The sequence below is a fragment of the Peromyscus leucopus genome, chromosome 8b (assembly GCF_004664715.2).
Source record: "Peromyscus leucopus breed LL Stock chromosome 8b, UCI_PerLeu_2.1, whole genome shotgun sequence".
NCBI lineage: Eukaryota > Metazoa > Chordata > Mammalia > Rodentia > Cricetidae > Peromyscus > Peromyscus leucopus.
This window is the reverse complement of record NC_051086.1, coordinates 66,200,945-66,217,971: the sequence shown is the minus strand read 5'-3', so window position 1 is coordinate 66,217,971 and position 17,027 is coordinate 66,200,945. Positions and strand designations below refer to the sequence as shown.

Below are 17,027 nucleotides of genomic sequence, written 5' to 3'. Positions count from 1 at the left end.
CCCATTTCCCAGCAGATGACTGAAAACTTTTCCATTGTGTATCTATGTGACATTTTATCTATTCTTGTCTTATTGGATATCTTGGTTGGTTCTCTGACTTAGCTATTGTAAACAGTTCTGTAACAAATCTTGATGCCTAAGCCTATCTGTGATATGTTGACTTGGAGCTCTTCAGGCATCACTGAGAGGTGTAGCTGAATCACATAGTAGATCTACTTTTAGTTTTTTAAGGACCTCCATTACCAGTTTACAGCAGTGTATACAATTCCCTTTGGAATTGTATCCTCACTAGCATTTATTTGGATAATTGATAATGATTACCATTCTTCTGGGCCTGAGATGGAATCTAAGGTGTTTTTTTAAAATTACTATTTTATGTGTACAAGTGTTTTGCCTGCATGTATGTCTGTGCATCACATGTATGTGCCTGATGTCTGTGGAGGCCAGAAGAGAGTGTCAGAATCCCTGGAACTGGGATTACAAGTGGTAATGAGCTACCATGTAGATGCTGGGATTTGAACCCAGGTCCTCTGGAAAAATCACCAGTGATCTTAATTGCTGAGCCATCTCTCTAGCCCCTCCAATGTAGTTCTAAAGTAAGTTATTTCTTTTAAGTTTGACAATATCAAACATGTATATACCGAGTTTGGGGCATTTCTACCCCTATTACCTTCTCTTGTCCCCTCTTTCTACAGCTAAAATCCTTTTTCCCAATAAGTCCCCTTCTACTAAAATGCCCTTTGTTTTTGATCCACTCAGTCTAATTGTGGCTGCTTGCATGAACATGAGTGGAGGGTTTTTTTTTTAAGTTATGGAAATGTTCATGTGAAACCATGACCTATGGAGATCATAAGAGTAAATCAGATTCTCATATGCAGACATTCCTGGATGACCTGAACTTTTCACATGTCCTTGGCATTGAAAAGTCAAATCTGTGAAGTTGGGATTTATCTTGGCAGTAGAGTACTAGCCTAGGGGGTGGGAGTAGACAGGGTCACAGCTTGGTAACAGTACCTGCCTAGCATGTGTGAGATCCTGGAGTCCAACCAGGATCACAGAAAAAAAATCATATATTTTACTAAAAAATAAAAGACCCACATTCCTCCACTCATATCCCCAGGATGCCCAAAAAGTCCTGAGTCCTCAGCAAGTCCCACAGGATGCTCAGGATCCTGGCTTGGCTCTGACATTTTGGATCAAGTTCTTCTATGTGAACATCTCATGGGACCTGAATTGTGCTCAGATACCCCAAGGATTCTGGGTGATATTGAGGATCTTCTCAGTGTCCCCTCGACCTGTGAGGTGGCTCAGGTGCCTTTGTGTCTCTCTTGCCCTCCAACCTCCACTGCCAAGTCTAATGCCAACTTATAGCGGTCAAGAACATCCAGCCAGTGCTGGAAGTGATGCGGATACCTTGCCCAGGTCAGGAATACCTGGTGGGCCTGCGAATTAGTTCCCACCCATTGCAGACAGCTCCCTTTTGAGGGCCTTCAGAAGGCTGTCCACCCCTTCCTGGTCAGGTATGACAGTGGCAGTTGAGGAGTGGGGGGCAGAGCAGGATTTGGGGCTATCAGTTGGATTCTTTCAGTGCCTGTAAGAGGTACTGACTGTAGTCATCTTAGCTACTCACTTCTAGGGGAGTTCCCAAGACATCTAGGAAGCTCCAGCCAGAAGGAGGCATTACCAGGATGCCATCTGCCTGTTCCAGCCTCTCACCAACCCTGTACCTTCTCTCAATCTGGCCACACTCCTCAGCAATGCTGGGAACTGTGACTAGATCCATATGGATCATCTGCAAATAAGGATACTTTGACTTATTTTTACTATTTATTTATTTATTTATTTATTTATTTATTTATTTATTTCCCTCTCTTGTCTTACTGCTCTAGCTAAGAATGAAAGCAGAGAAAGTGGGCATCCTTGTCTTGTTCCTGATTCTAATGGAAATGCCTTGAGTTTCCCTCCATTTAGTATAATGTTAGTTATAAGTTTGTTGTATAGCCCTATTTATTATATTATGCTAGGATGTTATTTTTATACCTACTTTCTTCAATGTTTCTATCATGAAGGGATGTTAGATTTTGTCAAAAGCCTTTTCTGCATCTATTGAGTTTATCATGTGATTTCTGTGATTTTTTTTTTTAGCATTCTTATTGCAGAGCATTGCTTTGGCTGTCTGAGGTCTTTAAAAATATTTTATGTGCATGAGTGTTTTGCCTGTTTGTGTATCACATATGTACAGTGCCCACAGAGGCCAGAAGAGGGCGTCAGATGCCCTGGGACTAGAGTTGCAGATGACTATGGGCTGCCATGTGGGTGCAGGGGATCAAAAACAGGCCCTCTTGAAGAGAGGCAGTGTTCTCAACCACCTTGCCATCTCTCCGGTGCTGTATGGGGGGATTTTATGTTTTCACATGACTTTTAAGATTTTGTCTTATTTCTATGAAGAATAGTACTGGAATTTTCATGAGAATTGCCTTGAATCTGTAGATTACTTTTTGTAGGGTAGTCATTTTTACAATATTAATTCTTCCAATCCATCATCATGGGAAGATTTTTTTTCTATCTTCTAGTGTCTTCCTCAGTGGTGTTTTAAAGCTTACATTATGGAGATCTTTCATTTCCTTGGTTAGGTTTATTCCAAGATATTTCATTTTTTTTTTGAAACTAATTTGAATGATATTGTTTCCTTGATTCTCAGTGTGTCTTCCATTGGCGGATAGGAGGGGTACTTGATTTTTGTATGATGTTTTGTATCATCTTGTCTTGCTGGAAGTGTTTATCAGATGTAAGAATTTATGGTAGAGTCTTTAGGGTCTCTCTCTATAGTATCCTGTCACCTGCAAATAAGGGTATTTTCACTTCTTTTCCTGTTTGTATCTCTTTTATTTCCTCTCTTGTCTTACTACAAGCTCTGGATAAACCTTCCATCTCTGTGTTGAATAGGAGTGGAGAGAGGACAGCCTTGTCTTGTTCCTGACAATAGGAATGTTGTGAGTTTCCCCCATTCTGCCTGGTGCTGGCTCTAAGTTTACTATATATGTGGCCTTTGTTATGCTGAGATATGTTCCTTCTATTCCTAGTCTCTTCAATGTTTTGTCATGCAAAGGTGTGAGATTTTGCCAAAGGCCTTTTCTGCATCTGTTGAAACAATTCATGATTTCTGTCCTTGAGTCTATTTATATGCTGTATTACATTTGTTGATTTATGTACCTTAAATCATCCCTGAATCTGTGGAATGGAGTGAACTTGATAATGATGGATGCTCTTTTGATGTATTCACTTCAGTTTGTAAGTATTTTATTGAGAATTTTTGCTTCTACGTTCATAAGACAAATTGGCCTATAATTTTCTTTTGTGTGTGTGTCTTTATTTGGTTTTGGTATCAGGGTAGTACTGGCTTCATATGTGAGTTTGGAGCATTCCTTCATTTTCCATTGTGTGGAATAGTCTGGAAGCATTGGTATTACTTCTTTCAAGATCTAGTAGAATGCAGTGAATCCATCTGAGCTGGGATCTCTTCTTCTTCTTCCTTCTTCTTCTTCTTCTTCTTCTTCTTCTTCTTCTTCTTCTTCTTCTTCTTCTTCTTCTTCTTCTTCTTCTTCTTCTTCTTCTCCTTCTCCTTCTCCTTCTCCTTCTCCTTCTCCTTCTCCTTCTCCTTCTCCTTCTCCTTCTCCTTCTCCTTCTCCTTCTCCTTCTCCTTCTCCTTCTCCTTCTCCTTCTCCTTCTCCTTCTCCTTCTCCTTCTCCTTCTCCTTCTCCTTCTCCTTCTCCTTCTCCTTCTCCTTCTCCTTCTCCTTCTCCTTCTCCTTCTCCTTCCTTCTCCTTCTCCTCCTCCTCCTCCTCCTCCTCCTCCTCCTCCTCCTCCTCCTCCTCCTCCTTTCTTGCTTCTTTCTTCTTCACAGGGGTTCTCTGTGTAGCCTTAGCTGTCCTGGAACTCACTCTGTAGACCAGGCCTTGAACTTACAGAGATTCATGTGCCTCTGCCTCCCAAGTACTAGGATTAAAGGTGTGCTCCACCATGTCTGGCTGATCCTGGATTTTTTTGACTGAGTATTTGTTTTAGTTCTACATCAGTTTCATTGCTTGTTATAGAACCATTCAAATTGCTTATTTCAGTTAAATTTTCATAGGTCATATGTTTCTAGAAAGCCATCCATTTCTTTTTCTTTCTTTTTTAAAGATTTATTTATTTATTTATTTTTATTCTGTATACAGTGTTCTGCCTGCATGTATGTCTGCGCTCCAGAAGAGGGCGCCAGATCTCATTACAAATGGTTGTGAGCCACCATGTGATTGCTGGGAATTGAACTCAGGACCTCTGCAAGAGCAGCCAGTGCTCTTAACCTCTGAGTCATCTCTCTAGCTCCATCCATTTCTTTTAGATGTTCCAATTTAGTGGAATATACATTTTCAAGGTTTGTCCTTAGGACTTTCTGAATTCTATTGGCAGTAGTTAGAAACCCCCTTTTACACTGGGGCTGCTTTCATTCTATCTCATAGTTTTGTTATGTTATATCTTCATTTTTATTTAACTCTAAAATGTATTTCCTTTCTGATTTCTTCAGTAAGACAGTTGTCTAATCTCCATGAATTAGTGGTTTTCTTGCTGCTGATTTTTAGCTTCATTTCATTGTGGTCAGATAGAATACAAGAAACTGTTTCAATTTCCTTGTATTTGCTGAGACTTGCTTTCTGTCCTGTAATATGATCTACCTTAGGGAAAGTTCTATGGGCTACAGAGAAGAATGTGTATTCAGCAGTATTTGTGTGGAATGTCTTGTAGATGTCTGCTAGCTCCATTTGATCTAAGGTATCCCTGAATCCAGATGTTTCTCTGTTTATGATTCATTGGGATGACCTGCCTATGGATGAGAGCTGGGCACTGACATCACTCAGTATTCTTGTATTGGGTTTGTCTGGGTCTTGACCTCTAGTAGTGTCAGGTGCACTTGTGGCCAGTGTGTATATGTTCATAACAGCAGTATTGTCTTATTAGAGTGTTCTTTTAGTTGGTATAAAGTCACTCTCTTTACCTCTTTTGACTAATTTTGGTTTGGAGTTTATTTTGTCAAATATGAGAATTCTCTTATAAATCCAGTCTCTTTAAAAACTTTTTTCTATTTTCATGTTTTTATTTTATTTATGTATTTATTTTACATCCTGACTTTAGTTTCCCCTCCTTCTCCTCCTCCCAGTCCTTTCCCCATGCCCCCCCCATCCACTCCTCCTCTGTTTCTATTCAGAAAAGGGCAGGCCTCCCATGGACATAACAAACATAACGTATCAAGTTGCAGTAAGACTAAGCATCTCGCCTTGTATTAAGTCTGGGTCAGACAACCTAGTGTGAGGAATAGGATCCCCCAAACCAGAAAAGAGTCAGAAACAGCCCCTGCTTCCACTGTTGGGAGTCCTACAAGAAGACCAAGCTACACACCTGTCAGATATGTGCAGAGTGACTAGGTCAGTCCCATGCAGGCTCCCTGGTTGTCAGTTTGGTCTCTGTGAGCTCCTATGAGCCCTGGTTAGTTGTAAATCCAGCGTCTTTGTCTTCTAGGTGGGGAGTTGAGACGGTTGATGTGCAGCGTTCCCATTGAAGGGTGTGCATTGGCTCCTGTTGTATTGTTGATCTCATAGTGATTGATGAGTCCTATCTTTCACTGGCTTCACTTCTCTTCTACCATAACCTGCTGTTTCCTGTGGTCTCAGAGAGTGTCTTTCTTTTCAGACCTCAGGATCCCTTTGAACATCTTTAGTAGAGCTGGCTTAGTGACCATGAATTCCTGGTCCACTCATGGAAAGTTTTCCTTTGCCCTTCAATTATGAGAGATAGTTTCATAGATAAAGTAGTCTGGGTTAGCAGTTATTGTCTTTCAAAGGTTGAAATACATCATTCTAAGGCCTCTTACATTTTTTTTTAGATGAGACAGTATATCCAGCTACTTGCTTCTATAAATTATAAATAACAACTTTTCAGTGTACTCATAGAACTGTAAGATGTAGGTAAAAGAGATGTCTACCTAAAAAGAGATTTATTTTTTATTTGTGTGTGTGTGTGTGTGTGTGTGTGTGTGCGCGCGCGCGCGCGCGCGCGCCTGTGTGATGTGTTAATGCAGATTAATGCAAGACAGTGTTAGATTCCTTGGACTTGAGTTATAGCTGGTTGTGAGCTGCCTGATGTGGTGCTGGGAACCTTCTCTCTACCCTAGAAATTCCATTTTTATTTTTCAGAGAATAAACATGAAACAACTTGTATGTGACCAGTGTTTGTACTGTGCTTAGTTGTTTGATTTCAGAATGCTTTATGGGAAAACCTAGTTATTTCTGAACTGTGGAATTTATTTGATCTCTAGATATATTCAAAACATTTCAGAGGTAGTCAACTAATTAAACATACTTGCTTTTCTAGCTAGTTGCTTTTCTCGCTCTCTTTCCTTGCTTGACAACTTTCTATTATTTCCCTCTGGCAGGCTGTGTGGTTCCAGGGGCTGGAGCAGTTGAAGTCGCAATAGCAGAAGCTCTTGTTAACCACAAGCACCGTGTGCAGGGAAGAACTCGCCTTGGGATCCAGGCCTTTGCTGATTCCTTACTTATTATCCCGAAGGTACAACTGTCTCCTAGCCAGATAACAACTGGCTATCCTGAAAGATCCTTGATTACAAATTGCCCATCTTGCCCAGCAGTTCACAGAGTTAGAAATGTGCTTATTTGCATTTCCTGTTGTGTTAAATATTTTACAAACCCAGCAGAACGACTGTAGGGACTGAAGCTTATGGTACTTTGGGAGCTCCAGGAAGCAGTCAGGTTTTCCTTGGGTCCAAAAGCACTGCAGAAAGTTCATTAATAACCAATCCTAATGAACAGTTTGGAACTTAAGTTTTGTTAGATTTTTATTTTTAACATAGATTCTTGTTTTGTTGGTGGCATCCAACATGTTATTACTTTAAATTGTGAGAAGAGAAGAACTTCAAAATGTTTGGCGTTCCCAAACACGACCAGCTTGAATCTGTTGTAATTTCGAGACAAGGAGAGAGGCAGCGAGAGGACAGAGAACAGTTGTCCTTCCTTGCTTTCTGCCTTCTGTTAGTTGTCAGCCATGTAGAAATATAGAAAGCTGTTTCCAGCACGCTGTTACCATGAATTAAACCATTATTAACCATCCTAGCAAAGACTTAAATAATTTATATCAGATTTATTCACAATTTGTGCGTTGCTTGTGAATCAGATGTCTATTTTTTTTCTTTCCTCCAAGCAGCAAAGTCGTTAAGTAATGATGTTGTTGACATAAATTGGTGGCCCTGGCACACAGTGGCCCTTTTCTCTATCAGCTGTCAGTAGGGAAATTAGGCTGGTATAGAGTAAGGCATCTCCATCCAAGCTGCTGTAGTTCATGGCCCTCCTGAAGCCAAGGGCCATACAGTGCTGCGGATGCTTTGCTTCTCCCTAGTGAGTGCTGGGAAGAACAGGAGGGCATGTGGCTCAAAGGCCGGGAGAAACAAAAAGGATCTTAAATCTTTTCTAAGAAAAGAAAGAAGCTGGGTGTGGTGGCACGTGCCTAGTGCCAGCACTTGGGAGAGGAAGCAGGAGGACGGGGAGCTCCATGAGGGGAGAAGGGGTTTGAGGCCAACCTGGACCACAGGATGCCTTGCCTGAAAAATATGTGGGAGTGGGGAAGTCTGGTCCTTGGAACTTAGTGTTCTGTACACAAGGGGAGCTGTTCAAGTATAAAACATGCTAGGGAGATAAAACAACCATTTGGTTTAGATTGGGCATGGGATTCTTCTAAAGGAGATGAGCACTGTATTGTGATTGTATTTTCACAAGACTGAAGAGTAGTACCTGACTTTCGTACTTGATTTTCAAGTGCATATGTGAAGGCACTCCACACAATACTTATTGTTTTTTCATGAAGGTTCTTGCTCAGAATTCTGGTTATGACCTGCAGGAAACGTTGATAAAAGTTCAGACTGAACATGCAGAATCAAAAGAGCTTGTGGGCATAGACCTAAATACAGGTAAGAGATTGAAGGAAACTTAGCTTTACTCAAGAGATTGTTCTTCAAGAACCCAAATCATATAACAGAGAGTGGTAGGTTGGGACATTTTGTTACATCAATCTTGATTGCATCTAGCTTACTCCAAAAAATATTTAATGTGTTTAGGTGTTTTTGCTTATGTGTATGTCTGTGCACAATGTGCATACAGTACCTGTGGAGCTCAGAAGAGAGCATAAGATCCTCTGGAACTGGCCCTGAACCCGGGTACTCTGCAAGAGTAACAAGTGCTCTTAACTGGTGAAACATCTTACCAGCCCTGAAACAAAAGAATTTTAAATGTGGGTTCTGGGGACCAAACTCAGACTCAGTCCTTGTGTTTGTACAGCAGTTAACGACTGAACTATCGACATCTCCGGTCCTCTCTGCCCTCGCCAATGTTTAGAAAGATGTACTTATTGAATGCTTATTATTTGGATTCACACTGGGCAAAATAGAGCTTCTCTTGTAGTAAGTGAAAACAGGCAGTAAACAATAACTCTAACAAATAAATTATTTAGCATCTAAGAGAACAATAAATTTGAAAAAATAAAAGAGTAAAGTAAGGATGATCATGAATGCTAATTAAAGAACGTAGGAAAGGGATGAAAATTACAACATTTGTACAGTATATACTAGGAAAATGTCTACTAATGAAGCTGAAGGAACTGAGCAGTTGGGGGGTGGTAGCATTAAGTGCTCTCTCAGGACAGGGCACAGCCAGCGGGAAGGAAGGAGATAGGAGAGGTGAGGTCAGATTATACACTGGCATGTGGGCTAGTCCGAGAACTTTGGCTTTGGTTTTTTAATCCTTGCAGTGAAATGGGAGCGATTTTGAGCAGAGATGTGACATGGTCTATTTAAAAGGATCACTCCGACCACTCTCCACCCTATGGAGAGGAGTTAGCTAAACAACTAGTAGGTTAGAATTGCACTAACAGTGGGAGAAACTAGATAGAGCTGGTTGTGGACTGAGGGACTGTTCAGTTTTGGCAAAGTCTAGTTTGAAGTACTTATGGTCTTTTGGGAAAAGTTGTTTGATATATTGAGCTCAAGAAAAAGATACGTGTTGGAGGTAAGAGCGTTATCAGGACGTAGATAGTTTAAACCCAGAAAATTGGATGAGACCGCCTGGGAAATATGTTGTGCTAGGTAGTTTTATGTCAACCTGACACAAGCTAGAGTCATCTGAGAGGAGGGAGCCTCAATTAAGAAAATGCCTCCATAAGATCAGGTTGTTGACAATCCTGTAGAGTATTTTCTTAATGATTGATGGGGGAGGGTCAGCCCATTGTGGGTGGGCCATCCCTGGGCTGGTGGTCCTGGCTTCCATAAGAAAGCAGGCTGAGCAAGCCAGTAAGCAGCATCCTCTGTGGCCTCTGCATTGGCTCCTGCCTCCAGGGTCCTGCCCTATTTGAGTTCCTGTCCTGACTTCTTTTGATGATGAACAGTGTGGAAGCATAAGCCGAATAAACTCTTTCGTCTTCAAGTTTCTTTGGTCATAGTGTTTCATCACAGTAATAGTAATCCTGACTAAGACATATGTATAGTGAGAGAATAGAAGAGTCTTGGGCTGGACGGGTTTGCACAGTGAAAAGAAAAGGGAGCATGGTGTCTGAAAGTCAAGAAGGAATTGTCAGAGGGATATGATGAGCTGTCAAGCAGTAGATAAGGCTGGCGAGAGCCCACAGCACTTAGCACAGAGGTCATTGGTGACCTTGACGAAAGTAGTTCTGTAAGAGATTAAATATTGTTAGACTCCACCAGTCAACATTGACAGGGTATATCAAGATTGCTGTATTAAGAGGTTTGTTTTTACTTTGCAGGGGAGCCAATGGTAGCAGCAGAAGCAGGAGTTTGGGATAATTATTGTGTGAAAAAGCATCTTCTTCACTCATGGTAAATTGGCAAAGAAGAGAAAGACCTTTAGGGATATAACTGATAGCTTTGGACGTTTCCTGTTATTTTTGTTCTGAAGTGTATGACATTGTAGTTGCCAGCTGCTGAGACTAGCTTTTGTCCTCCTACAGTCCCTTAAGCACTGTATCTGCAGCAGCGTAAGTCCCTGGAAAAGCTAACCCTCCCTGTTGGAGGGGGAGAGGGAGGCAGGAAGTACCGCCACAGCACTGTCTGTGTGGCAGGGGGGAGCAGCGCCATGTGACAGTTAAGCGCAGCTTTGCTGGGGTATACATTAGACTTCTACCGAGTCAACAGAGCAGTCAAAATTACAGTGTGAGGAGGGCTGCTTCGTTCCTGATAGCTTTGTTTCATAAACTCTCACACCAGCACAGCCGAAGGAAAAAGTGCCCGGCGCTGCCGGAAGATTGCTGGGGAGATGCAGGCATGCGCTAGGAGCCTTGACTCACTCTCCTCTTTTCATTCTTAGCACAGTGATTGCCACCAACATTCTCCTGGTTGATGAAATTATGCGAGCGGGGATGTCTTCTCTCAGAGAGTGATTGAATTCAAGATCAATTCATCTGGAAGACAAGATAGCATGCATGTCATATCCAACACCGTCTTATGGCCTTAACTGTTACAAAATAAATGTGGTGTGTAGCTTTCGGTCTCAGCTGTTTCAGAAACACTTAATCAAAGTATAAAGAACACACAAATTTTCCCAGTAAAAGAATAATAATGGTAATATTTTCTGAGTCTTAACTCCCCACCCTATAATATGTGTTATTTCCGTTTTCATAAAATAAAATGTGTCATGATGCCTATACCTTCTGGGCACAGGTTTTAGAGTATCCAAGTCAATTTCCAGTTTATCAGAGATCTTAAATGTAGTAAGATAAATGTTCTCTTTTCTTTCTAAAGCCCTTTAGTAATTTCCTGCTGCCACTCTCTTAGGAATGTGGCATCATGTGTAATATAGGTTTCTCATGCATGGTCCCTCACCCAAACTATTTAGCATATAGTTTGTTATAGTTTGCTTAGCCTTTAAAGGTGTGGGCAGGGTATGGCTATGTAGCTTGGGCTCGAATTTCGAATCCTCCTGCCTCAGTGTCTGAGTGCTGGTGTTATAACCCTGCTCTTTTCAGCAACCCGTACTCTGTCCTAGCTCTGGGCTCTTCCTGGATCTGGTCTTTTTCTTAGTTAGTTTTACCATGTGCTCACTGAGGGACTTACACTTATTAGGACTGCAGCGATGCTATAGATTATTTCAGGTAGAATGGACAGTTGTAAATTGCTTATATAATTTTATTTATATCTTCCTCATGATCCAAGTTTTTATTAGTCAACATTTTGCTTTTAACTTTTAAATGTTTCTTATAAAATGCATTACATTTTGGCGAGATTTGTTCCTGTGCATTGTGTCTTAGAAGATTTTATGAATAAGACCTTTTATGAAGGTTACATTTTTAAATTGTTTGTTGTTGTCCTGTAAGGCCTCTAGGATTTTTTTTGAGGGGGTGTGAGGGCTAGAGGGGTTGTTTTTTGTTTTTTAATAGTGGATTCTGTATTTGACAACTTTACTGGGTTCTCCCATTAGTGCCATCATGTGGTTATAGATATGTAGATTATCTTAACATATCTGGGTTGAGAACAACTTACAGTTTTACAGTTGAGAATAACAGCAGTTTAGTCGTCCCCCCCCCCATTCCAATCCTTATATTAGTATCAGCTGTTTCTGTGTCTTGCTGATCTGGTTAACCCTTTTGTATAGAAGTAATGACAGCTATCATCTTTATCTTGTTCTTGCCTTCAGAGACTGCTTCTGGTTCCTTCTCTTCTGTGCTGGCTAGTTTATGTCAACTTGACACAGGCTAAGTCATCAGGGAGGAGGAACCTCAATTGAGAAAACACCTCCATGAGAGCAGGCTTCAGGCCAGCCTGTAGGGAATTTTCTTAATGAGTGATTGATGGGGAAAGCCCAACCTGTTATAGGTGGTGCCACCCCTGGGCTGGTGGTCCCATGTTCTATAAGAAAGGCCGCAGAGCAAACTATGAGAAGCAAGCCAAGTAAGCAACTTCCCTCCATGGTCTTTGCATCAGCTCCTGCCTCCAGATTCCTGCTCTGTATGAGTTCCTGTCCTGACTTCCTTCAATGATAACTATAATGTGGAAGTATAAGCCTAATAAGCCTTTTCCTCCCCAACTTGCTTTTGGTCATGGTGTTTCATCACAGCAGTAGTAACCCTAACTAAGGCACCTTCCTGCCTCCCATATATTTTTGCTGTGAGATATTGGCAGGTAACTACATAAAGTGAAATCTGTTCCTTTCTGTTTTGCTACGAGTTGAACTTTTTGTTGTTGTTTTTTGAGTTTAAGTGATTTTCTCCATACAGTGAGATGTTTTGCTTTAATATGGTAATGTGGTTACCCATTTTAATAGATTTTTTTGGGACAGGTCTTACTATATATCCTTAGCTGGTTTGAAACTGGCTATGTAGACCAGGCTGGCCTTGAACTCAGAGAGATCTGTCTGCCTCTGCCTCCCAAATGCTGAGATTAAGGACGTATATATGCCACTACATCTGGCCTATTTTAATGCATTAGTAAACTAATTTTTCATTCCTGAGATAAACCGTATTTGTTAGGATATACCATATTCATCAGTTGTGACATGCATATTTTTCATATTTCAGCATTTCTGTAGTTAGGATATACTCTGCCGACAATGGCATCTACTAATTCCTCTTAAACTTGGTCACTTGTAATCCCTGACAGATCTCTTACAGACCATTGAAGGAAGGAAAATGAATGTTGGTTGACCAAATTCTTACTGTTGTCATTTTCTGGCAAGTCAAAGAAATCTTCAGCATCAAAACTTAGAGAATTGGCACACGTCTTTAATCCCAGCACTCGGGAGGCAGAAGCAGGCCGATCTCTGTGAGTTTGAGGCCAGCCTGGACTACAAAGTGAGTTCCAGGACAACCAGGGCTACACACAGAGAAACCCTGCCTTGAAAAACCAAACCAAACCAAAACCAAAACTAACTAACAACCTTAAAGAATGCATGGGTTGGGGCTGGAGAGGTGGCTCAGAGGTTAAGAGCACTGACTGCTCTTCCAGAGGTCCTGAGTTCAATTCCCAGCAACCACATGGTGGCTCACAACCATCCATAATGAGATCTGGTGCCCTCTTCTGGCCTGCAGTCATACATGCTGTATACATAATAAATAAATAAATCTTTAAAAAAAAAAAAAAAAGAATGCATGGGTTTAGTGGGGAACACACCAGAGATACAGTAGGACTCCCAAGAAATCTTGAGTTACCACCTCTTGATTCCAGGAATGATACCAACTGTGTTGAACAATGACTTAGAAGAGTTGGACTCTGAATATGAAGTTTGAAGAGTACCTTGTTTATCTTGCCTATGTTTTATTTATTATGAATTCATTGACCATGATCTATGGCAAAGAGTCTGTATAAACAAATCTAAAAAGTTCCTCTGGTAAGTATAAATAAAATGTATGAGTGTCAAGAAAACATTGTCATGGTTGAAGTGACAATATATTTTTCTCTTAGTATATAAAGAGATGGTACATCTCATAGGCAGTGATGTTTTAGATTTGATGAAATATTACATTTTATGCATTTCTGGGCTCAATGCTAATGCATATTTAGAAAGGTTTTTTTGGGGGGTGCATTTTTATTGGGTTGATAACTCAAACAGCAGTAGATAAGCAGTGAGTGAGTGAACTTCCTGTTGCCACAAGCAGACACATCTAGGTTTCAAATGTGCTCAATGCAGCGCTGGCTTACACTTGGCTTTCCTTCTACTCTGTTTGGTGTCAATGGTCTGTTAGGCTTCTGGCGTGAGCTGTGCAGGGAGCTGCTGTCTTTCTTGTGGCACAGTTTGAGACATAACAATGAAGGGCTAGCTGTTTCTCGAAAGCTTGGACTGGTCTAGTAGTTTCTTAAATGGCAGATAGAGTTTTGACTCAATTTTCTTTATTGCTGGAGGTCTCAGATTTTCTGTCATTTTGAGACTTTTGGTAATTTATATTTTTATAGAAATCCATTAAAGGTGATTTTTTCCTTAAAGTTTATTTTGTTTTATGTTAGATGTGCCACCTCTTTTGATGAGGGGATTGAGAAAGGGACTTCTTTATTTTTATTTGTTATATGCCAAAGATTGAATCCAATCCAGAACCTTCGGCAAATACTCTGCCACTGAGCTACATCCCTAGCTCCAGATAATATTTTTCTTTCTTTCTTTCTTCCTTCCCCCTCCCTTCCTTCCTTCCTTTCTTTCATTCTTTCTTTTTGTTTTTTTGAGAGAGGGTCTTTTGAGATATGTGTAGCCCTGGCTGTCCTGGAACTTGCTCTGTAGACCAGGCTGGCCTCAAACTCACAGAGGATAATATCTTTAGGTAGTGGTGAAATTTTATTATAAAATTAATTATTTGGTTAATTTTTCCATCATTATCAACATGTTGAATTTATTTCTAACACATATTGCTGATGTTTTTCACTTACATTTATAAACTTTTCCCCCTTTCATTGTCTTAATTTTTTTAAATTATAGTTGCGTTGGGGGACACACAGTGAGCATGTGGAGTCAGAGGATAACTTGGTGGGGTTGGTTCTCTGCTGCCACTTCTTTATGACAAGTTCCCTTAACCAGCTGAGCCATCTTTCTGCCCCACCCCAGTCCTTCCACTGTCTGCTGTGTTGTCCAGTTCTGTCCAGTGCCCCTCTCTCTCCGTGGCTGGTTTGAAAATGATACATCCAGATCCCAAGCTCATGTCATTTTTATCACTTTATTAAATATCCAGTGCCAGTGAAGCGGACCAGCTCTGTCTTTCTTTGTTCTCATCTCTGCTTTCCTTTTCTTTCATTCTCTGTTCTTTCATTTTCCTTCTGATAGACCTTCCCAGGGAACGTCAATGAGACTGTTTTTGAGAGAGGTCTGTGTGCCTCAGCTTCTAGAGAGGCTGATTATTTGGGCTACCTAGTTGACTTATTTGCCTCTTTTTATTTGTAATTCTCCCTTTAGGGAGAGTTCTCTCCTCTTCCCCGACTACCATCCACATAGAGCACAAGCAACACATGAGCACTATGGTCACTATGAAAATGAAATCTATCAATCACGAGCATAGGTGTGTAATTTTATACTAAAGGAATAGAAATTTTTCAGTAAGATCATAGCAAAAAATTGACCAAACTTAGGGGTAGAGATGTCCATCCAGGTATAGGAGACATTGGAACACCCAACATACAAGACTAGAAAAGAGCCCCCATGTCATAGTTAAAAACACTAAATTTAAAGATCAAAGAAACCATGTTGAAAGCCACAAAAGAGAAACAAATCATGCATAAAGGCAGGCCCATCAGAATTACAACAGAATTCTCAACAAAATCCCTAAAAGGAGGGTTTGGAATGATGTCTTTCAAGATCTGAAAGACAACTGCTACCCACACTACTATACCTAGCAAAACTATCATAATTGAAAAAGAAAAAAACTTGAAACAAAAACAGACTACAAGAACTGATGATCACTAGGCCAATGCTACAGAAGATACTTGAAAGAATAACGTAGATGAGGCAACAAGAGAGAGAATAAAACACCTACCCTGGCAGTTACACAGATGAATAGTGAAAAACAAGATACTGGCCTTGGGAGGTGGTTCAGCAGGTTAGTTTCTACAGAGGACCCAGTTTTAATTCCCAGCACCCACAAGGTGACTCACAATCATCTGTACCTCAAGTTTCAGGGAATCTGGTGCCACCTTCTGATCTCTATGGGCTCTTGCAGAGGACCTTAGTTCAGTTCCCAGCTGCAATATTGGGTGACTCATGAATAGCCTGTAACTCTTTTTTTTTTTTTTTTTCTCGTAGAAGTTTTATTTGAATGGGTCAGGTCTAGAGTTCTCGTTCAGTGTACAGACAACTCACAGTTCAGTGTAGTGGTTCTAATACAAGCCATATACAATGGGAAGTCACTGAATATAGTGCACTTGATACAAAAATAAATTACAGTTTCAAAGCTACTGCAGAGCTTAATAAAGAAAAAGTAAACACAGAATAGTTGGTGAGTCCTCAAACCATCTACTGTATCCAGATGTAAAACCAAAGAGTAAAGGGTTCCAGGAACACACACACACACACACACACACACACACACACTCCTCTGACAAGAAGAAATCCTGAGAATTAGTGGCTATCATCCCCAACAGCGCAGTAAGAGGAAGAGCTGCAGCCCCTGTAGGCAAGAACCTGTGACCACAGGGGAACCCCCTCCGACAAGTCCCCATCCCAGCAGCACCTGTGACCACAGGGGAACCCCCTCCGACAAGTCCCCACCCCGGCAGCACAGGAGTGTTTCCAGTCCATCCTAATGGTCCACAAACCCAGCTTTAATTTTTTTCCAGAAAAAAAGCACAAATGACTACAAACACACATTCGTTATCACACAGTTGTATCCCAGAGTCCAATCAACTCCACATCCAAGAGCTGGATAAATAAAGGGATCTCAGCAAGACTCTCACAGCTGAGACCCACGATCTCCTCCTGTGGCACCATGGACAAGGACACGATGTTCTGAACTCCAGGAAGCACTCCTCTGCTCTCGGAGATGGGGACCAGCACTTACAGTGGTCCTCAACCTGCCCAATGCCGTGACCCTTAATACAGCTCCTCATGTTGTGGGGACCCCAGCCATAAAATCATTTGCTGCTATTTCATAACTGTGAGTTTGCTACTGTTATGAACCATACTGTAAATACCTCATATCAGAGTACTGGATATACGACCCCAGCAGGGGTGATGACCCACAGGCTGAGGACCGCTGGCTTAGCGCCTGGTTGTAAATCAGCTTTAGCGAACACAGCCATGCTCCCTGCGACGACCCTGGGAGTGGGAGTGCCCGCAGAACCAGGTGGGAACTCTTAGCTAGCTCTAGCTCTCCAGGGAACAAACGTACTGCATTGATAGTCTGTAACTCTTACCTCAGGGATCTGAAGCCGTCTTCTGGCCCCAACCAGCATTGTAGTCATGTGCACAAATTCATAGGCATGCATGTACACACACACACACACACAC

General features: G+C 41.3%; 1 protein-coding gene across 2 annotated transcripts in view; it reads left to right on the top strand.

Moving 5' to 3' along the window:
- Positions 1–10,604, top strand: part of Cct6b (chaperonin containing TCP1 subunit 6B) — a 60,512-nt gene extending 49,908 nt beyond the window's left edge. For both annotated transcript variants that reach the window (XM_037200968.1, XM_028866982.1), the window contains exons 11-14: positions 6,470–6,603; positions 7,912–8,014; positions 9,859–9,931; positions 10,419–10,604. In XM_037200968.1, the coding sequence (XP_037056863.1) occupies positions 6,470–6,603; positions 7,912–8,014; positions 9,859–9,931; positions 10,419–10,491 (383 nt within the window). In that variant the 3' untranslated portion in view covers positions 10,492–10,604. The remainder of the gene's footprint in view (positions 1–6,469; positions 6,604–7,911; positions 8,015–9,858; positions 9,932–10,418) is intronic.
- Positions 10,605–17,027: the final 6,423 nt, after the last annotated feature.